Source organism: Phalacrocorax carbo, chromosome 9 (genome assembly GCF_963921805.1).
Source record: "Phalacrocorax carbo chromosome 9, bPhaCar2.1, whole genome shotgun sequence".
NCBI classification, from domain to species: domain Eukaryota; kingdom Metazoa; phylum Chordata; class Aves; order Suliformes; family Phalacrocoracidae; genus Phalacrocorax; species Phalacrocorax carbo.
The window spans coordinates 10,984,653-11,006,990 of NC_087521.1; the positions used below are offsets into that span (position 1 = coordinate 10,984,653).

At 46.9% G+C, this 22,338-nt stretch overlaps 1 protein-coding gene across 1 annotated transcript; it reads left to right on the forward strand.

The window, feature by feature from the left end:
* Positions 1-598: 598 nt before the first annotated feature.
* On the forward strand, positions 599-21,587 carry PAX9 (paired box 9). Its single transcript, XM_064460094.1, has 6 exons — positions 599-639; positions 890-1,070; positions 1,996-2,710; positions 5,015-5,157; positions 10,285-10,437; positions 19,945-21,587. Exons 1-6 carry the CDS (start codon positions 599-601, stop codon positions 20,197-20,199), a joined length of 1,488 nt encoding a protein of 495 aa, XP_064316164.1. The 3' UTR covers positions 20,200-21,587.
* The last annotated feature ends 751 nt before the right edge of the window (positions 21,588-22,338 follow it).

Below are 22,338 nucleotides of genomic sequence, written 5' to 3' on the forward strand. Positions count from 1 at the left end.
CACGAGCGCGCCGTGACCCACGCATGCTTTAATTCCTGCCAGCTTTCTCTGTTTTTTCTTTTAACTGTTAATATGTAGCAGGGTCTTTGAGAAGGCTGAAATCAGCTGCGAGGCGTTGGTATTTCACAGTTCGGCGCGGCGCAGCGTTTAGCGTGGGGATTAAAGGCGGGGCCGAGCCGGTCAGTGAGGGCCGGGGCACTCAGCGCCCGGTGCCCGGGTCCCGCCGGGGCAAGCGGCGCCGCAGCCAGCCGGCTGCCCGACCGGTTTGCGGTTTCCACCAAACCCGACTCAACTCCCACTGCTCCCAGCCTCCCCGCGCACCACCCGGGAAATATTCGTTAGCGAAAAAGTGCTTTATTACCACAAGACGACGGTAAACAAGGAAGAACTTCTCTCCCGCATCTGCAAAGTCAAGGCGGGGGCGGGGGCGAGACCGCGCGTGTGGCGAGACGTGTGCTGCTGCCGCCGCCGGGGCGCCGGGGAACCCCTCTGCCGGGGGAACCCCTCCCCGGCCCTGGGGTGCCCGGGGGGTGCCCGGCGCTGCCCCCTGCCCTGCCCGCCGCGGCCCCCGAGGCTGCCCTCCCCCCCCACCCCGACCATGCCCCAGCCGCCCCCTCCGCCCAACTCACCGCCCGGCAGGTAGGAAGCCGCCGTGCCCGCGGCGGCGGGGGCCCAGGTGCCGAGCACGCCCGACGGGACGGCGGAAGGGCCGGCGGCGCCGCGCTGTCCGTCATCTCCCCTGGCCATTAGGAGGGCGGCCGGGCGGCGGGGCCGCCCCCGGGGGCGGGCGCGGGGGAGCGGGGGGCCGCGGCGCCCTGCCCAGCCCGGCCCTGCCCACGTTGCCCCGAGGTTGAAATGCAGAAGTCAAGGCTCCCTGCTCGGGAAGCAGATTGCCTCGTCGCCCTTTTCCCCTCACGCCCCTGCCACCTCCCCGGCGGAGAGCCGAGAGCCGCGGGGGCGAGCGCGGCGGCGGCGGCGGCGGCGGCGGCGGCGGCCGGGAGCCTGCGCTGGGCTCAGGTCTCCGCTTGGGATCTAGGGCAGCCCCAGGGGTGTCCTGCTCGGAGGAATGGGTAAGTGGCTGGAGCTGCCGGAGGGTTCAAGTGCTGTCAAGAGAGGGGGAGCACCCGCGCGCCGTCGTGTGCCCCGCCGCAGCTCCCTTATTGACTTTGCTCGTGTTCCTACAACTTGTAAGAACACGTTAAGGGTCAGGAGCGGGGAAGAGAGAAAAGCTAATGACTGCTCGGTTTATTATTAATGTTATCAGGCGAGTACGAGGCGGGATAGCAGCCGAGTGGACGGCTGGAGCCTGTGGCACGTTGTATATTATTCCTGACACCGATCTTAGCAGTTAACATTTTAGCACGTTTGTTTTACAGCCTGGTGTAATTGTGCTGTTAAGCGAGAGGCGCTAACAGCACCAGAAACGGTCTTTAAAAATTTAGTCGCGACTCCAGCACCGCGTTGCCCTCGCCTCTCCCAAGATGAAAAAGAATTTCCTCAACTACTTTTCTTTCCTCCCCCTCCCCCACGTCTTCGAAAATGTTTGTATTTTCTTTTGTATTTTCTTCGTGTTCCTTTTTCCTGTGCCAATAAAGCTGATTTGTCTGTCGGGGCGATCTCGTTTTTCATCTCTGGAATGTGCTTTTTTGGAATATGCTTGATGCACAGTCTGGAGAGCTCCGACGTTTGTTGCCACGGGCTTTCTTTTCTTTCTTTTTTTCTTTCTTTTCTTTCTTTTCTTTCTTTTCTTTCTTTTCTTTCTTTTCTTTCTTTTCTTTCTTTTCTTTCTTTTCTTTCTTTTCTTTCTTTTCTTTCTTTTCTTTCTTTTCTTTCTTTTCTTTCTTTTCTTTCTTTTCTTTCTTTTCTTTCTTTTCTTTCTTTTCTTTCTTTTCTTTCTTTTCTTTCTTTTCTTTCTTTCCCCTCCCTTCAACTTCTGAGACATCCCGCTATTACAATGAAGCGTGCGTGGAGTGGCCGGGGGTCCCCGGGCTGTGACATCTGCCTTGTGATGAGGAGCAGTTCAGACGCCCCCTTCTGAGCCCTTCGCCGTGTCCGACGGGTGTGTTTGTCTGTTTGCTTGCAGAACCTGCCTTCGGGGAAGTGAACCAGCTCGGGGGGGTGTTTGTCAACGGGAGACCCCTGCCCAATGCCATCAGGCTGCGGATTGTGGAACTGGCGCAACTGGGTATCAGGCCGTGTGACATCAGCCGGCAGCTCCGCGTTTCCCACGGCTGTGTCAGCAAAATCCTGGCTCGCTACAACGAGACGGGCTCCATCCTACCGGGGGCTATCGGAGGCAGCAAGCCTCGGGTCACCACCCCTACGGTGGTAAAACATATCCGGACCTACAAACAAAGGGATCCGGGCATCTTCGCCTGGGAGATCCGGGATCGCCTGCTGGCCGATGGCGTGTGTGACAAGTACAACGTGCCGTCGGTCAGCTCCATCAGCCGCATCCTCCGGAACAAAATCGGGAACCTGTCTCAGCAGAGTCACTACGAGTCCTACAAGCAGCACCAGCCGCCCCCACAGCCTGCTCTGCCCTACAACCACATCTACTCCTACCCCAGCCCCATCGCTGCTGCGGGAGCCAAGGTGCCCACCCCTCCCGGGGTGCCAGCGATCCCCAGCACCATGGCCATGCCCAGGACGTGGCCGTCCTCCCACTCGGTGACGGACATCCTGGGGATCCGGTCCATCACAGACCAAGGTGAGGAGGGGGGACCCGGGGCCGCAGCGGCCCCCGGAGTGTTTCGGTGCTCCTGGGCTCCTTCGTCTCCCAGGCTCGGAAGGCGGTTTCGCGGTTCGCCTCGGGAAACCTCTCGCCCTTCCCCAGCCCGAGCCAGGCACTCAGTTTACCGGATGATGTGCCTTGCCTCGGGACGCGGGCAGATCGGAGGTCCCGGCGTGGGCTGCAGGCAGGCCAGCAAACCGTATCATATCGGCCGCCACCGCTGCCGTTGTGACCCGGGAAGGGCCCGGGGTGCGGCGGCCCGGGGCGCGGTCAGCCCCCGGCCCCGGTCCCGGCCCCGGTCCCGGTCGCGGTCCCGGCCGGATCCCGCTGCCGCCCTCCAGTCACAGGCGCCGCCTTGGCGTTACCGAGAAGTCCATTTTCTCTAGTTTTCGTAATCAGGCCAAATTTGCTGCGGCAGGAAGTTCAAATGTCACCTAATTGCTTTCATTCTGATGCTGTATTTTCCTCCGAAGCGGTGGTCCAGGAAAACCCTAAGATTTTCTTGTTTTATCCCTTCCATCTTCTTTCTGTTTCTCCGCCTGGAAACGGCGTCGCGTCTCGCTCCCAGCCGCTCGCTCCGCTTTGCCGCAAAGAAAGGGACATTTTTTCCGTTTCGGTCTCTGCCAGTGAACTAACAGTGAATGTGGTTAAAACAACAGTCTAAAATAACCTTCGCCTACAGCGATCTCTGTGTCCCACTCTTCCCTCCCAATTCGCGGAGCGGGGGGGCCTCTGATTTCTGTTTTCATTGCTTTTTTTTTGACGGTAACAATCCGGTTCCAGCAACACTTCAAATGCAAGCTGATCCTTCAGGCATTGCAGAGTAATTTTCTCGTTCTTTTCTCAAAAAGGTGGGCTTTTTTTTAAGCAATACACACACACAAGTATGTTTTATTTACATTAATATGTGTAAAAACATATATTTTGTCCTTCTTCGCTCTTTACTTCACGGTATAAAATTTATCTTCAGACCGCACCGGCACAAACAAATGTGTTCCTGAGTCGACTTTAACAAATACACGCCTGGCAATCTCCGCTCTGTGCTGGGGAGAGGTAGTGTTGGCAATGAACGTTAAAAAGAATGAGAACATTACAATCACATGAGAAATGGAGGTTGGTTTTTTCTTTAAAGTGAGTTCCTCTTTTATTAACACCACATTGGCAGGCAGGCAGGCCTCTGACGGTACTGCCGGGTGCCGCCTCGGTATCTGCCCCGTCTCCCTCGGAGCTCGGAGCTGCACACATCTTTCTGCAGCGTAAAATCTCCCCCTCCCCTTCCCAGCAGCGAGCCGGGGCTGCTGAGCGGCCGATGCCGCAGATGGGGGCTGCTCGCCCTTGATTTATAGGATAAACTGACCTTGCTGACACGGAAAGGAAGCCCCTATTCATGGGAAAGTGTGAGATCAGCAGAAAAGGGCGCTCACCGAGAGAGCTCAATTTCTTAAGACAACTTCAGATTTGTGCCTTTCCCCAGCCTCGGCGAGGGGCCGGGCGGGGAGGGAGGGAGCTGTGCCGGGGAAGCCCGCTCCCACGGCGGCTCCGGCGGCCCGCACCCCCCCGGCTCCGGTGCGGCCGGGAGCGGGGCCCGGGGGGGGCCGCACCCCTCACGCCGCCCCCCGGCTCCCCGGCGGGGCCCGGGGAGTTTGCCCGCCTGCAAACCAGCCCGGTATGCCCGTGCCGCCGCTGATGGGCGTCTTAATGCAAGCAATTTTAGCTCTTTACCCCTCTATCTTCTCTTCCTTCCTTTTTTTTCTTTTCTTTCACTTTTTCTTTTTTTTTTTTTAATTTTTTTTTTTTTTTTTGGTGTGTGTGTGTTTTCTTTGTTTTCGTCACAAACTTGTTTGGAGCCTGGTTCATCTGCAGCCATGTCAGGGTTATTTCTAACGGGGTATCGTTAGTCCTCGGAGTCGCCCGCACACACACGAGGCGATTCCCGTAAATCCCTCCGAGGCGATCCCGGGGGACGAGTGCCGGGGGGGCAGCTCCGTCCCGCCGGGGCAGGGACGCGGGGACGAGCGACTCGGCCAGCTCCGGGCTCGGCTGGCGATCGCTGCCATCAGCTGCACCGAGGGACCCGACCCCCTGCCTCCCCCGGGATCGCCCTCTCCAGGGGCTCCCGGGGGGCTCGGCGAGGCGTAGCGGGCGAGGGCCAGGCTTCCCCTTAGCTCTGCCCCAGGGGCTGCGTTCCGTGGGGAGATGGAGCTGCCTCCAGCGCGGAGAAAATCGCGCCCCATCCCGGCCCCTGCCTCTAACCCCTCTTTCCCCCCCGGTGTTTTCCAGCAGTGAGCGACACCTCGCCTTACCCCAGCCCCAAGGTGGAGGAATGGAGCAGCCTGGGCCGAAGCAGCTTCCCCGCCCCGGCCCAGCACGCCGTGAACGGGCTGGAGAAGAGTTCCCTGGAGCAGGAGGCCAAGTACAGCCAGGTAAAGAGAGAGGGGGGGGAGGCCGGGGATGCACAGGGCCCCTGAGCTCGGCCTCGGGCTTGCGGCCCTTGCCCGGCGCTGCCGCTCTCCGCTTGGAGCCGGTGCCGGCCTTCCCTCGGGTTTGGTTTGCAAACGTGTCCGCCCGGGGGGGCGACGTCGGGAAAGGGCCTGGCTGCGCCCCCCCCTCCCCCCCAACCCCCACCCCGCTCCTCTCTCCGCTACCCTCCTCGGCACAGCCGCCGCAGCCCCCCCCCCTCCCCCGGCAGCCCCCAGCCCGCCTTTCTCCGGGCCGGGAGGCTCCCGGCGGGCGGGGGGGCCAGGGCCCGCACCCCGGCCTCCCGGCGCTGCCCCCGCCGCCGCGGCACAGCCCGCCTAGCAGACACTCGAGAATCGCCGCGCACCGGCCCCCGCCGCTGCCCGCCCGCCGAGCCGCCCGGCCACTGGACCCCGCCGCGCCGCCCACCGGGGCTCTGCCCCCGGGCCGGCCCCGAGCCCCCGCCCCGGGCCGTGCAGCCCCCGGGCCGTGTGAGCGGGCACGTCCCGCCGCCGCCCGTAAAGCTGCGTTTTACCCTGTCCGCAGCGTGCTCTGTAGGTAGGGGAATAATTTGAAAATGAGGTGTAATTGCTTCCTACATTAAGCATTTTTAAACGCTTAAGTAGACGGCGAATTTCCTACGTTTTAATTACAACACAATATGACTCTTACATAATAAATCTCTGTCTAAATCTTTGTACTTGCTCATCAAATCCCATGCCAGAAGAAAAGCTATAAAAGGCTCAACTGTTACTCATTGGGAGAGCACAGGTTTTGAAACCGTTTTTCCGTGCGATGGAAGCATTTCAAACTGTTTCAGAGGTTTCTCGGATACACTGACTTCCCGGCCGTTCATTTGTTACGCTTATAATGAAGTCGAGGAAAAACCGCGATCTCTGTTTAGTGTGTTCCCATTCAAAGACAGAGGTTTTGGACATATTTTTCGAGTTCTGTGTCTGGTTTTGGATTCCGTGTCGAGGAGATTTCTGTAGCTCGTGTTTGGTGCTGAGAGTAGCTGAATCAGACCCTTTCAAATCCAAGATGTGGGGCGCAAACTGCGAGAATGCTTGCAAAAAACGAGGCAGAGTGGGAAATACTGTAGGCCCCAAAAGCGAACAACCACTTGATTACATACGTTGCCATACAAACAGTATGCCACCCTTAATGCTGTCCTGTTTGCTTTGTATTACATTTTTATTATCCCGTTATTATTCTGTTCGTTTCACATTACAAATAATGCACAGTGTAGTATAGCCATGACTGCACGGTTAAAGATGGAATTAGGGTTAGATGTAGAGTTAGTATTCATCCTTCCACAATTTTCTTTAAAAAGTGAAACAAAGCGTTAACAGTCTTACTAAAAATGATGGAAATAGCTTGTCGTTATTCCCTTAAGAGCAGCTGTACCGTGACTGTGTTGCCGTAGGTTCCAGGCTGGGCCTTCTGCACGCGATTCTGCTGAACTACTCACAGCATCCAGCTCGTAGGCTATAAACCGTAGCCTCTGTTGGTATCTCATTTACCTCAACAAACGTGTTGAGGAACAACATTATGTACATTGGGTTATTTTCAATGCTGGTGTTGGAAATTATTTTTTTAATCTTTCTTCACTCCTTCAATATTTATGCTTTCCTTTTCGTAATAATATCACTGTTCCGCTGTCAATACCAGTCTGACTTTGAAGTTTTGTTCAACCTGAAAGATCACTTGATAAATGTATTTTAAACATATTTGCTATTTAAAAATGGAGCAAATTTCTATTAATAAAATGGAATTCATTTATCAAACTACATTGTCCAGAGAGTTTAAAAGGGCAGAAAATCTAAAAAGTATTTATCCAAAAGGTTATTTTCAGAACCCTGCTCACTAAAGGAAGACATGGAGGAGATTCCCCCCCTTCCCCATAATAATATGGGTAAATAGAACTCTAACCTATAGACCAGTCTGTTCAGGTAGTATTGAGACCTGCTTACCAGAGAATTCATTCAGGGGCACATTAATTGGTTCATCTGTCATGAGTTTACTACCTTGCTAATTTAGAATGTATTCAGAGAAAGTTCATGTCAAATAAGGATGTGAAAATGTGATTTTTTTTTTGCAGTTCTGGCAACATTCTCACTGCCAAAAGATTTGTTCCAACCAGGTGCCAAGTGAAATTTATGAACCGAATTCTTGCTGCACGTGGCACTGACTTACTAGCTGTCTGTTTGCTGAAGTGCAGTGAGTCTGGTGTGATGGTTTGTGACAGTAAAGTATCACCAAAAGGCTATGATGTCCTTAGATCTTTACATAGTCTCTTGCAGTGTGTACTGCTGTGGGTGTCAGTAGGCGAGCAGGGGACATAGGTTCGTTTGTATGGATCTAGCAAAGGGGTACCTGGAACGGTGGAGAATGGGGAAGCCACAATCGTAATTTATGTGCCAGAAGGGCTACGGTGAAATAGGCTCTGTCTTTGGCCTTCAGGGTAAATGCTGTTTTCCTCATCTCCTTTGGGCAAAGCTCATTACAAAAGCTGGGTCTTAAGAAGGCAGACAGCAGATTTCCCCCAGAGAAGAGAAGTGACTGTTCTTGAATATTCCAGTTTTACGTCTGTATTAGCGAAGTCAGCGGCGCCGGCAGGAGGAGTAGAGCAAGCAGGGAATCAGAGCGTGTGTTTTACTTAGGCTTTCTAATTATACAACAGAAGCACAGGGAATGTGCTCTGAAGCACAGTGACAATGCATTTCGTGTGAGTGATAGGAAATTCTGCTCTTTCCAAAAATATCAGCTCTACAATTTAAGCATCAGCGACATTTAAGGTTCACCTGTCCACAGCCTGCAAATAGCTCCATAGCTACTAGGCGAGTGAAGGACTTATTTCCCCAGCCTTAGTCATGGACAATAATATTTTACTTCTCAAGAAATCCGCTTTACACTCCCTCTGTGTGAGAAAGACTAGAAAAAATGAGCCTGAAGAACAAGTTCTTCTGTACTTTTAACATACATTTATTTGATCCCTCCTTTTAAATGATATACATTTGTTTTAACAACAGGATCCTGCAGGCTTTTTTCGGCTGACACTCCTACTGACATTGCAGGCTTCTCAGCCGGCAGCCGAGGCTGATCCCTTCGATGGGTTCGAATGGCTGCATTTCACCCCTGGGAAATCTGGCCTGGGAGAAGACTCCACAAAAGAGGCAGGGAAACTTCGTGTTTTTGTCCCAGCAATACGCAGTCACGCTCGCTTAACACGAAACTGAACCTCTGGATGTAGAACATTTTACACTTTATGAATTTCCTGGTGTCTCTGGTGCCTTTTCTGAGATGTTGTTTGGGATTTGGGTACAGGGAGTTGGAAGCTCTGCCTGGCAGACTGTGATTCTGTACCAAATGTTCCCCAGGAAATCAGATATACCTTGTCAATTTTCAACTCATTTTTAATTACCTGATGTCCCAAGTTATCATTTATACATAAGCAATTGCATTATATTTTCCTGGTGCGTCATATTCACAAATTTGTCAGACAGCTTTGCAAACAGAACGATTGTGAATCAGAGAAACTGAAAATACATTTTTCCGAGAGCTTGGCAGTTTTGGGTCATACACATTTCATACAGATCTCAGTGATATTGCAGTATTTATATGGAGAGGCACATTCAGTGTGGTGTTGGGGGAAGGCTTCTACAGATAATTACATTTTTAATACAAAGGATGCAGTACAGAGCTTATACTGACAGCTGCATTAGGAAAAAAAAAAAGCTGAAAAAACCTGAAATACAAACCCATTTGTATCCGGCATTTGAAATGAAAACATTTAATAAATATATATCATATTTAAAATGCAGTTTTCAGACATCTGATGCTCACGACTTTCTGGACTGAAGCCTCGGATGTGCAAACTGAAAAAACTGTGGTCTGTATTTACACATGTATGAAAATACAGAAGATCTGGTACACGTCTGTACAATTTGTTGAGAGGCAAATAGCTTTGGAAATAGTTGTTTTTGGTTTTTTTTCAGAATTATTTGCTGTGTGTGTTGCTGGAAGCAGATACACACATTGCCGAAGGGAGCTGATACTCATTAACGGGAAAAAACTTGTAACTGTGGGGTCTTAGAGCAAGTGGTTGCTGCAAGCTCGCTCCCGGAAAGGGTACGCTATTCAGAGGCCTGATCCCAAACCTACCAGGGTTGCTGGAAACACTCCTTCTGATTCAGAGGGGCTTGTGAACATGGTTTGAGTGAAAGTCTTCCTCTGACATACTGGGCAGACTCCGAAGTAGCAACTGCTTCACCTCTGTCTCAGCTGAACTTCACCAGCTGTTAGTGGCTTGAGTTTTTGGCTTTGCTGGGATAAGATTCCCTGTCCTTTGGTTGCATTCTGATGAGGGATCATGAGCTCCATGTGCTGTAAGCCCATAAAGGGAAGGCTCTGTTTTAGGGCAAGTGATTGCAAATAATTGTGGGTGCAATTCTGGACAATTATTTGCACAGAAAATGTAGGCATTGTAAATATTTAGTTCCTGATCTTTGAATGTAGATGAAGAATGCACTGTATATGTGGTGGCCAAAGCATCTGTAATTCTTTTTATCTGCAGTGTTTAGAACCCACAACATACGGTAACTTCTTTGGGAATAAGATGAAAATGTAACCTTAAATGTTATGGCCAATTACGTGATTGTCCTACGCAGATTATTTATTGAAAAAATTAACTAGCAGATTACTTATTTGGCATCTTATATTCTAACTCAGGATTCAGGCAGTTGGATTCCTGCTATGGGTCTCTGCAAAATCCATCAATGATAAAGGTCCGGACCTCCCGCTCCTCGCTCATACCTGGGCCGGGGAGAAGGTGTTGAGGAGAGGTGCTTGTTCTCTTTCTTGCCATAGTACCTAGCAGAATTGTTAGCAGAGTTCCTGTCTGGTGCAGGGACTCAGACCTTGGCTTGGAGGCTGTCTGGTTCTGTGTCACTCGTTAGGATCTCCAGAGCAGTCCCCGTTACTAAAATACTGTCACTAACATGGCTTGGTCAAGGTCTAGGCATCCATGTCATTGCATGTTGTGGGTGAGGGGCATGAGCTGATCCCACTACATGCACCCGATTCCTTCCCAGGTGATCTGGATGGCACCCCATTCGAACCCCATTTGTGAGACCTGCCTCTTACTGGCCACCTGCTTCCACGGCCAAAACACAGTGCCCTGCCCACCAACCCACATGGCTTCAGGGCACTCCACCCGGATGAAACTAATAAAGAAAGTCAGAGAGGTGAGTGAATGGTATAATGACACTCAGACTGCACTCTGAGAACCCTCTGCTCAAAGAGCCCTGACCCACCAGGAGCTCTGCCATGACAAACAGGACCAGGGACTGAAAAGTGAGAGTGGTGGGAGATACTATCACAGCCAAGGAGAGTGCCAGGGGCAGGGGGATTAGATAGGACTTGATCTGTTCAGTCTTCTGCTGCTCGCAGTAGGGTAGGAAGCAGATAAAGACTGTATAGTGTGTTTGACTTTGTTGTGGCAATTTGTCAGCTCTTAGGAATTGCCAACATAACTGGTCATAATGACCATAAGCATTCAATAATCGGTGGGCTGTGATTTTACCCTCGTTAACTTACCAGCTTCCCAGTAATTGCCCCTGCAGCATCAGAGATTTATTAGACAAAGGGGACCGCTGTTTTGGCTCTCCCTGAAGAGGACAAAGTGGGGACTTTGCCATTTTGACCCCATATTTGCCTAGCTTCTAGCCATCAAGAATCCCTTTGACATCTCTTGTCCATAAGTCTTCTTCCAATCTCAGTTTCATTTAAATAACACCATATTGAAATGGCAACGTATTGTTAAATATATTACATTAAGAAGGCATCTTTCATAGAACCTTTGGCTAATACATTATAGTTTTAACCATCGCCATAGAAAGAATGAATGTTTATTCCTTCAGTGTATTTGCTTGTTTAATGTCCATGTGTGCCCTGCCTCTGTCCAGATTTTGCCAGAATACCAAGGGGGAATTATTGTGCAAATCTGTTCTAAAACTATGGGACTCTGTTGTTAGCTCCTACTTAAGTGAGTTTGCTTATATGGCATGACTTTTTTTCTGAGCTTTCCTTTTAATCTTGTAAGCACAGTGTATCTGTCTAAAGGGGGCTTAAGTTGTGTCTTTGCCATCAAAATCAATTCTGTGTGCTCACAGCAAACAGGTTTTGTTTTCACTCTAGTTTGAGGTAGTCTGGTTGTGAGGTTTGTTAAATAATAGACTATATCGCAAGATCCAGAACCTTCACTAGAAAGGCAGTGACTTCCATTTGTATCATCGTTCCTAAACTGGAGTAAGCGACCATTCAGTGAACGTACATACCTTGCACAATAATCTACTTTTGGAAGACATTTTAAGTGGACGTACTAGTGCGTGCTTGGTGTGCCATATGTGGTAGATACCACTTCACTGTGAAAACCGTCTAAACCCATCTCTCTTCTGAAGAAGCACTGGAAACCTTTGCTCCCCCCTTTTCCCTTGGAGTGCGCTTAGGTTTTACAACCACCTCCATCTGCCTTGTCTTCATTGTGCCTTTTTCTCCTACCTCTCTTCGTCTGTTGTTTTTGTAGCGGATTCCTCAGTCTCTGAGAAAGAGGTGTTTTTTTTCTTTTGTTTCTGCTGTAGTTTGTTTTGGAAAAGACATAAAATGCCCCTGGCTCCTTTAGGAAAGGATCAGTGATGGTGTGTAAATACAAGTTACTATTTCCAAAACTTGGTTTTTATTTCCCTGAAGAGGCCGAGATTTAAAATTTGATAAGAAAATATAATTAAGAGTGATCTTGATGCATGTCGCCACTATAGTTAAAATACTCAATTGATATTATCTGATTTCTTTGTCGTTCAGTGCAGCTGGGGATGCCTATAAGTAAAGGAAATAACTTTACGTTAATAAGAAAGCACATTAAACATGGGGAATGGGATCTGCTCATTATTAAGGGAATGAACATTATTTTAGAAGGAAGTAGTGTGATTTTGTCATGCAGTACATTGTAATACATTGAATTCAGTAACAGGAGAAATAACTGTAAAGAAAATGCCATCTTTGTAAGAGGCACTGTATAGGACTGGGTAACTACATTCGGTATCGTAAAGCACTTGAGCATGCAAATTAACTCTGTTTTAATTGTGACTTCAACTAGAATACCAGCATTGCTTTGTATGACGTAAAGTGGAAGAGAAAGACTGTAATTTCCCAATACTTGAGAGGTGTCTTTCCATTCTTCAGAGCCCGGTCTTCTGGGAATCAGCCCAGCTCAGCTGAGCAACAGAATGACCGGGACTCCCTTGCCCATGTGTTAACTTTAAACGCTACTTGACTCCAGCGTATTACTGCTGTTCAGTCTTTCTTGAAAATAAAGGCAAATGTTTCACAGTAATATCCTACCTACCAAATGTTTTCCCTCCTGTTCAAGATTTTTTGGACGTCAAAATTATTTAATGACAATGTCCTAATTTTTCAGAGTCTGTTTTATTCCTTTCTGTTTGCAGTAAAATTAATAGAAAATCAAAGGGGGAATATATTAACTAAAATAAGTTAATTCATCTCAGAATATGATTATATAGTCTAATACGAAAAGATCTTTGCAATAAAGTTTTCCAGCATTATAAAAAGACAGCAAACCCTGATTTGCAGGGTCAGCTCTGACTGGGTTATTCACATACAGCTTAGTGATTTTATTACATTTTTCTTAAAAAGATTTTCAATAAAAAGTGTTATCATAAACTGGAGACATTTACTCAGTGCTCACTTTTGTAATACTTCTTCTTTAGGTAACTCTGACTTACCTGTGTAGGCACCTTAATTTTAGTGGGACACTGATCTGAATGAGTGTTTGTAGGGTCATGTCATTTTTCCTATTGATGCTGTAGCGCTGAATAGCAGCTCCAGAATTTAGCTCTAATTTAGGTAACTACATTTTCTACCAAAATATTATTTAAGGTTATTCATTTTAAAACCTTAAAAGAAACATAGGTGTATTACTTACGTCTTTAGGTAATGCCATTTTCCTAAATGAGATTTCCATTACAGGCCTGCTGCTGATGTTTTACTTGGAAAATTTGTTTACTCTTCCCCTGGGATCCCATATGTTCGTCTGAGTTATAAATCATATTTAACCTCCAATTAAAAAGGGAGATTTAGCATGTTTGCTTCCTGTATGTTTACAGTTTGTGTTTGATTGCTCCTAGTCTTGTTGTCGTAACCTTTTTGACTGATTATGTGCACGTCACTAAGAATATGAGATATCCTCTGGGTTTTTAAGGTAATTTGCTCTTCTGATTGAAGGACTAGATATTCAGCTCTTCTCCCTGCTATGCTTTTCTCTTGCTATCGAAAAAATGACTTTTCCAGTAGCTACTTGGTGACTGTGTTTTCAGGACATTCAGGAAAGATTAGGTGTTTCCAGAAATTAAGTTTTTCATTTTGAAAGATGAGCAGTGAGAGGGTGTCTGCGGAGCTACGGTAGCGTCCCTGCAGCTAAAGCTACTGCCAGCACTCCGCTTTGCTAGGGAGCTGCTGCTCTGAGCAGGACAGTTGTGGTACCTCTGCAGATTTGTTCCATTTGCTCTTGGGGGAAGGCTCGGTGCTGGAGGTTCAAGGCAACGTGCTGATCCAAGGACAGGAAGGATTCGTTCCATCCAAGTCAGTGTTAGAACTGAGAAATACAAATGAAACAGCGACCTTATTCACCAAAGGTGTGTTCCCTAAGTCTTGACACAGGCTGACTTCTGCTGATTCCAACAGGGGAGTTTGGGCTGAGTCACTGTCCAAGCTCATTAGGGCTGGTGAGGTAGGTAACTTGAGCTTGAAGCCTACGTTGGTTTTCCAGAAACACTTTTTTTTTTCATAAACATTTAGAATACTTCTACAAAACGTACACTCTTAGTCTATTTAATAAATTATCTATTTAATAAAATATTGTAACAATTACATTACAATGAGCAAGTGATTCAAATAATTGGAAATAATAACTTTAGAATAATTTACATTCTTATGTATGTGTATTAGAGATAGACTATAAAACTGAGGTGGCATCCACCTGTGGCATCAAATCTGCTCTCGTTTGTGTTCATGTAAACCTGAAAGGTGGTAATTTGCTTTATTGCTGTTAATAATAACATAAATGCAGGTCTGTGATTTTGAATGCTATGACTCTGGGTCATTTTCTGAAATATTTAGAAGCCACATGGGAATGGATCGCAGGGAGAGGGTCTAATTTTGATACTTGGAGAACACACTCCTGGGAAGCAAAAGGCAGAGAAAGAAAAGTAGAGAGGGGGATGAAACAAAACAAAATAATTAATTACAAGATAGAATTTGAATTTATACCAGAGTGTCTGAAAGTGGAATGTAGCTTGTGTGTTTCTCTGGTATTAGTATGGCCAAGGCAGGGAAAAAAAAGTCAGGTAGTTTGGATTGATTGGGAAGTTGTCCAGAAAGCTTGTGCCCTGTCTCTCCTTACAATTAGGGAGAGAGGAGGCTGAAGCTGTATGACACATTATACCAGCATAACCTTCATAACAGAAATCAAGGAGTGTGTGTGTTATCTCTGGTTTGGAGTGGAACTGTTTTGAATTTTAGGTGTCCAAACAGCTAATGGAAATTAGTTGTTCCAAAGACAATCCCACATAAGCTTAATTCTAGACTTGCTTTTCATCCACCTACCCTCTCTGTGCCCCAAATCCCAAACAGACTGAAAAGAGTGACAACAAAAGTCTTCCGTAGTTACTGTTGTACCTGAAGTGTCTAAAACTAAAAATTGCCTCTGTTATGACAACTGAACCAACTCCTTCACTGGTGGAAATACATGCAGACCATTTGTTTCAGCAGCATCATTTTATGTGACCTGAAGAGAGACTTTATGTCCACTATGGCTTTGAATTCTGGCCTGGATATTCCTTTCACTGGCACTGGTGCGTGTCAGCAGTAACTCGGCAGAAAGGCACCAGACCCATCTTGAGAGCCTGACCCAGCCGCTGTTGTTTTGCAGGCGTATTTGTGAGAACATTTTTAACTGAATTTGTGAATCAGTGGGAGGTTGTGTGGTCTAGGTTTTGAACGCAGCTCTAAAATTTGGAAATACTTATTATGTAAGTGGCTTCAAAACATTGATAAAAGCAGCGATTCAGAGCAAATGTTTCTCTCTGGTCTTTGTAGAAGCTGGACAGCAAGTGCTTTCAAACAGGACCCCTTGTCATTTGCACAGCAGAGGTTCTTGTTCAGTTAGAACAACATGTTTGTTTGTTTGCTTTAAAAATTAGATTTCCCTTGAAAAGCAATGGTTTAAATTAAGAAAAAAAAATATTTATAAAACTTAAAACCCAGGTTCAAGAAGCTCTGCACTTAAAACAAGTTCTAAGGATTTTAAAAATCCATAAACACCATGGGGTTCTCGCAGTCCTAATTATGAATGTTTAGATTTTGGTGTTCATTTCCTCTGATTGAAATGCTGCAGGATGAATTATTCATCCAGTATATACAGGGTCATGGAACTTAATCCCCTCCATTTATTTTAAGTGAATGTCATGTTTGTAAAAAGTGCCAGATTGACAGACAAGATTCAACCCTTCTGATAACCTACATATTGTATCTAAAACTGTTTAGAAGTAAAAACTCTTGTGGTTAAAATTATTGGGTCAAGTCCTTCACTGATGAAAGTCAGAGATGAAAATCAGTTTTTTTGATTGAGTAGCATAGTTTTAAATCACATAAGGTGAGGTCTTCTCTATCCCCTCAGCTTTAGATTTGGACCAGAGGAGGCCTCTGGCTGCTTTGTGGGTATGGCTCAAACCTCCCCTGAAGCAGAGCTGCGCTCCATGCCAGGCCAGTCCTTACCCATCCCAGTGCCCCTGCTTGGCTGGCTGAAGGCACCTGCTGGCATTCACATCATCATGGTTTTGAGTGGTAAAGCTTTGTAGCACTGGAGCTAAAACAAGAATATTCATGAGTTCAGCAAAGCAGCAACAACAGCTTTTCAGCATTGGTGGTCTCTGACAGGTCGTAACTGGTGGACCCTACACAACTGCCTCTACGTCCTCCCCTCCGTAGTTAGGGCAAGATCTTTCTCACATTCAAAACAGTTAGACGCTATAAAAGCATCATCTATCTCAGTTGCAATTTACCTAAGGGGGGGCAGGTAAAAGGATTGTTCTGTCTGTTATAAATCACTATAGGTATTCTTTTAAATTAAGCTTCTACAAGAACTAGTGAATCCTTAGTCACGTCCCATCTGTTTTATCAGTAACAACCCAAGTAGTGCCTCCAATGTAATTCAGTGACAAACTAGGACTTTTCCATTAAGTATAGTTCAGAGACTTTAATTTTACTTTGTGCCATAAGACCATACTAAGGAAAACCATACAAAGATAAATAGAAGAACATATATATGATTGGTTTAAACATTCATCAACAGTGTCTGAGTTAATGTGAGCTGTTCAGGAGCTCATATTTGCCCCAAATCATGCAAAGTGACCAGTTTCTGGTTGCTGAGAAATGCCTGGCAGCCTTGCCTGCAGGAGCTGCAGGAGGCCAGATCATGGGCTCGAGCGTCAGTGGACCAGCAAAGACGCGGCTTGTTGGCCCATTGCCTGGCACAGAACTAGCCTGTGCCCAGTAGCACACGATCAGCCTCTACCTCAGCATGGGGTAGGGCAGGGCACAGCCCAGGGACCCCACCTGACAGGCTGTGTGGACGAGGCCACTCTGTTTCCGGCAGAAGAGAGGAAAGCTGTAGGGCTGGGTATTGGTATTGCATGGCGTTGCTCACCCTCAGGGCCAAAGAATTCACCCTGGTCTGTTTTATTTACATTTACAGATGCAGTCATCAGCTTCAGGGACCTTTTTTGCCCAGCCACAACATTTGGACATAGCAGGAAGCTGTTTCTTGAGGACCAAAAGTTGCCCTTCTTACAGATAGCACTACCCATGTACTCTTGGCCTGTGCTGGTGGGGTGGGGAGAGGTGCTTGGCAAAGTGAGTGCATCAAGCAATATTTCTCCATGGCATAATGCAGCATTATGCACAACTTTGAAGGATGTCTTTACAGTCTTAGTCTTCCTCAGATAGGATGTTGTTAGAACAACTGCCTTTTCCAAAGAGCTCTAAAAGGAAGTGCCAGCAGTTGGAGAGCATCTTACAGCATGGCAGTCTGTACAGCATATGGGAAGCATTTTCTCCTCTTCTCTGCGGCAAACGAGGACTCTGTCTTTTCCCAGAGCCACACAGGGTAGAGGGGAGCAGTGACAACACAAGAAGCTGGAGGGACACGTGCCTCCTCTGTGGCCTAGGAGGAATCCTTTCAAAAGTACAGCCAAGGGTTCACAGGACATGACCACTCATAGTGCGGAATCCTACTTAAAATGGGGCTTCTGGGCACATCCTTGAGCCCACTGTTTGGTACCAGCCTGCTTGGGAGTGGGCAAGCCTGGAGTAGCAGGGCGGCCTTGCAGAGTCCAAAAAACCTCTTCTGAGCCTCAAGGGATGGAGGTTTGCGCTGCCACAATGGCTATGAGACTCTTCAGGGACTTGCCCCAGGTCTTTTTTCCTTCCACCACCCCTTCTGGGTTTCTGTGGTTCTTCCCTCTGCAGGATCCCTTTGGGTTGTGGCTTTTGATGTCCCGGTGTTACAAAATGGCTCAAATGGCTCTACTGCCTCTGTAAAAAGCTTTTTGTTGCTGTTTGGTAGAAAAAAACCAGAGAGGTGCTCTTTTCTTGTTTCACATTCTTCTGAAAAGCACTTTACACAGTGGAATGGGCAGGGAGCTTGGCGAACAGCAGCTTTTTAAGGCCTGTCACACTTCTTACTTTGTAGTAAATTCAGTGAAATAATTTTCCATGTGATTTAAGAAGTGTACTAATTTACAGTGCAATTATTTGAAGGTTTGTATTAATTAGCATTGTTGCAAACACTGATATTTAGAGCTGAGGCTAAAGTGTAATTCTGAGACACAGTAGGGGAACATGTAATTGGAGTTGAAGGTCAGGTCACATATTTTGATTTTCAAAAGAATAAGGCAAGTTCAGCTTCAACAAAGTGTTTATGGATTTGGAATGACAATTATGTTGCTGCTGCAGCTGTATGTTTTGTACTAATTAATATACCTATCGGAGGCTTGTGGCTGGGATCCCGTCACTGCCTCCTGCTGTTTTAGATTGCTGTACACATTTATATTGACTCCAGCAGGATTACTGCTTAGTTTTCCAAGTGGCAATGAGAGGATAGTCCAGTCAGTGGTCCTGTGAGTTACACTGGTAGGAAACTCATGAGCCTTGCAGCAGGCCAGTGCCGTTATGGACGTAAATACTGGAAATCTAGGCAGGTGCAATCCAGAATGAAATTGAACAAGTGAAATGTTAACATCATGTGAAGTTTTAGCAGAAACAAAAGTCTGTTTCACTTCTTAAGTCTGTGCTATCCAGGTTAGGTCTGGCTCTACCAGGTGATTAAAAATGGCAGATGCTACATGTTTTGCTGAACTGATACCTGTTCTTTCATATTCAGATAGGAAATGTTTCTGGGGAAAAAACACCACCCCAAATCCTAAAACATAAACACTACGCAAATCAAAACTTAAGCAAGATAAATGATCTTGGTTTCTACCTGTTCTGCTGGAGAAGCATTTACAGGGCGTGAAATAAACCACCAAACACTTTTCTTTAAATAAGGAGTCATTTATTGTGAAATCCTACAGTGGCAGACTGAAGGACTCACCCTTCTCTATTTAAATAGAAACCCTTCTCCCCCACCTACGGAAGGACTGGGCAAAATAGCTCACAGGAAAGGACCCAGCCATGCTATTGTTTTGTGTACAGAAGCCCTGCTGAAACCAGGAGAAGCTGTGAGCAAAGAACATTTGCAAGGTTATGTCCCAAGTACCTAGAAAACAGATTTTTAAAAGACATCATCAATAACTATAATACTGTAGTTCTGACTCATGCTCTGAGCAAACAGTTACCAAAGAGTTTAAGATGTTCCCATCCCCCCAGCTGCTCGTTACCTCTCTGCTGCAGGGAGCATTACTTCAGGATCTGTACCTGAGCCTGCCCGCTGCAGCTCAGGGCTGAGCCCACCCTCCTTTGGGGCTGGGGTAGGGGAGGTGCTGGCATGGGTCCGTCTTTCCTGCTGCTGGTATGGCCATGGCCACCGCACAGCCAGCTTCATCTGCCACAGCACTACCTGCCAGGGCCCCGTCACAGCGGCCAACACCCCATGTGAGGTTTGGGAAAGGTGGGTCAATATTGCAGCTCACCCGCTCCAACCCATGGGACTCAGTGCCAAGAGGATGAAGTTGCTCAGCAAGAGGGATGAGACAAATGCATCACAAATAGCTCCAGCAGTAGCTTTCAAACATAATGATCAGCTGCAACCATGGGCTTAAGAAGTCCCTGAACAACAGCTTGCAGGAAGGTGGGTGGGTGTAATGGGGGGGCTAAGAAGTTCCTGCCCTGCTCTCAGCATGTGTTACCTAAATATCTGTGGCTGGTCACTGGCTGGGACAGGCTGCTGGGAGAGGTGTGCAGCGCTGATGCGGGGTAGCTGCTCTTAAAAGCAACACATGGGGGGGCGTCACCCTGTCCCTGAAATCCAGGAGAGTGGTTATTGGTGGCTCTCTGGGTGCCCCATGGGCATCACTGGCCTGGCTTGTACAAGGTCTCTGAGGGCAGCATCTGAGGGCAGCTTCTTTTATGGCAGATCCGCTGTTTTACTCTCTTAGAAATGTTTTTCCCTTTCCTTTCAGGCACCCAATGGCCTCCCGGCTGTCAGCAGTTTTGTGTCAGCACCTGCCATGCCTCCCTACGCCACACCAGCCCAAGTGTCACCTTACATGACGTACAGTGCTGCCCCGTCCAGCTACATGGCCAGCCATGGCTGGCAGCATGCTGGCGGCACCGCGCTGTCCCCTCACAGCTGCGACATCCCCACCTCGCTGGCATTCAAGGGCATGCAGACGGCCAGGGAGAGCAGCCACTCGGTCACGGCCTCTGCTCTCTGATGCAGGAGCTGGTCCAGGACAACCACGAGCCCACTAGCTGGTCGTCCCCTGAGCCCGGCTCACAGACTGCTCTCTTCATGCCGGTGATATCTGGCGTTTCTCCTTGTGACTTGTCTCCCATAATGCTTTTGGGATTGAAAGAGCTGAAGACAACATCAGAAACAGAGAAGTGTGGTGTTGCGCTCTTTAAGTAAAGACCTTGCGTCCCTCAAAGGGCTCGTGGAGCCTTGTCCCACTCTCTCCTGGTCAAACCACACGTATTTATTCTTAATCATCACAGACTTTCTAAATGTGCAATTGTTATTAAGATTTGTGTAAAAATCAATAAAAAAATCACCACAGAAAATTCTGCTACGCCTCAACTCAGCAAAGGCGGCTAAATGGGAGGTGGTTGCCGATTGCCAAGAGATCAACCCTTTCATCGATGAGGTTATACAATCCACGCCTATTGAGAGATCACTTTTTGGTTGTTTTGTTGGGTTTTGGAAATCAAACATAGAACCAAAGCAATAGGTGCCTCTCAGATTCTTCTGGCATGTTGCCATCGTCAGGCAGTAGAAATACCTTTGTGTTTTTATCCATTTGTAAATATAGGCTTTTCACAGCATTTGTTTTCACCTTCCAGTACATTTATTTCTACTTTTTTTTTTTTTTTTTTTTTTTAAGTTAAAAGGTGACTTTCTAGCTATTTGCTGTGTCTTTGTGTGGTGGGGTGATAGTCTCAGATGATGAGGTTTTAGGTAAGGTTTTTTTTCATCATGTTTTTGTGCCTACAGCGGAGGCTTGCTTCAACATCTCATGAAATACAGTTATTTCTTTAGCAGAAGATTCAAAGGCAGAAATCCAGCCAAGTAATTCTCCCCACCTATAGCCAGCCTTCCACATTCATGAAACATCACATCTGTGTTAAGTATACAAACAGAAATGGGTAGAAAATACCTGAATGAAACTGAAAACTGTAGCGGAAAATGCCATTAGGGCGCAGCCTGTGCAGAGATGCTAACAAAGCCGTGTCAGTCAACAAACTCACTGCAAAACAGAATTGTACCATCATTGTCAGCTCGCTTGTGTCCATGATTTTTGGCCCCAAGATTATGCTGTAATTTTTTAAAGAGGAAGTTGTCATTAATTTCTGCTTTGATGAATGTAAAATATGGCTCTTGGTAAATTTTACATTGTCGTTCTGAAGCATTTTTTTCCCTTGTAGGTATACTGGTGGTGGTGCTACAAACACAGATATTATTTAATATTAACAAATTCCCTTTCTACATTTCTGTATCCAGTGGCAAGTACTCTGTGCCAGTTATTTTGCTTTAAACTTTAATCTCAAGAAAGCTAACACTCTGATCTTTGAAAATTTACTTATTTTCCTTGGGCAATAATAAAGTTCTGACTGCTATTCCAGAATGCTTTCCACATGCTGTAGGTATGTTCAGATTATGAACATGGAAAAAAAAAAAATTAAGCCTGGTGTGACATTTCATATCCTTCATAGAATATTAATATATTGTGTATTTTTATAAATGTTGTGCAATAACTTAAATTACACTAGTGCGAGTTAAAGCAGAGGAGAAAAATTCATTCTTCTAATATTGATCTGTCTGCATACCATATTAAACATTCATTCAGTGGGAAGAGAAAATACAGTTCTCTCTTGAAATACAGTCCTCTCTTTGTGGCTTTCCAGCTTTCATCACCGAGACAGCTGTGGGTACATTTTCATCTAAGGAACCACTACAAATGTTGCATACCATATATCCACTCGACTGGCTGCTGCCACTTTTGCATTTTGCATTAGAAAACTGACTAACTGAACTCTATTTCTATGAACAACATAGGTCTTGTATTATGGCCCTAAGGAAAGAAACAGCTGATCTCAGAAGCGATTCCGTATACTTCAGCCTCGGTACAGCAAAGGCATTTGATAGCTGTTTAGCTTTATCGAGACGCTGAAACCCTCGTTAGTCAGTAGAATGCTTTTTAAAGAATGTTTTTCTGAAACTACTAAAGGTAACGTGCACACAAGTGCATTTCCATGCTGCCTCACTGTGAGTGACGTGATGACGTTGTTCTGCCTTTATGCAGTTGTAGCTGAAATAAGATGAGCCTTAACACCATGAAAAAGAAATTGGTTTAATT

Bases quoted from the DNA above. Each gene is read 5' to 3' on its own strand.
- PAX9 (XM_064460094.1), top strand. From the start codon at position 599: ATGCCCCAGCCGCCCCCTCCGCCCAACTCACCGCCCGGCAG. The intron at 640-889 runs GTAGGAAGCCGC...CTCGGGAAGCAG, and splicing joins CCCAACTCACCGCCCGGCAG to ATTGCCTCGTCGCCCTTTTC. The intron at 10,438-19,944 runs GTGAGTGAATGG...CTTTCCTTTCAG, and splicing joins TAATAAAGAAAGTCAGAGAG to GCACCCAATGGCCTCCCGGC.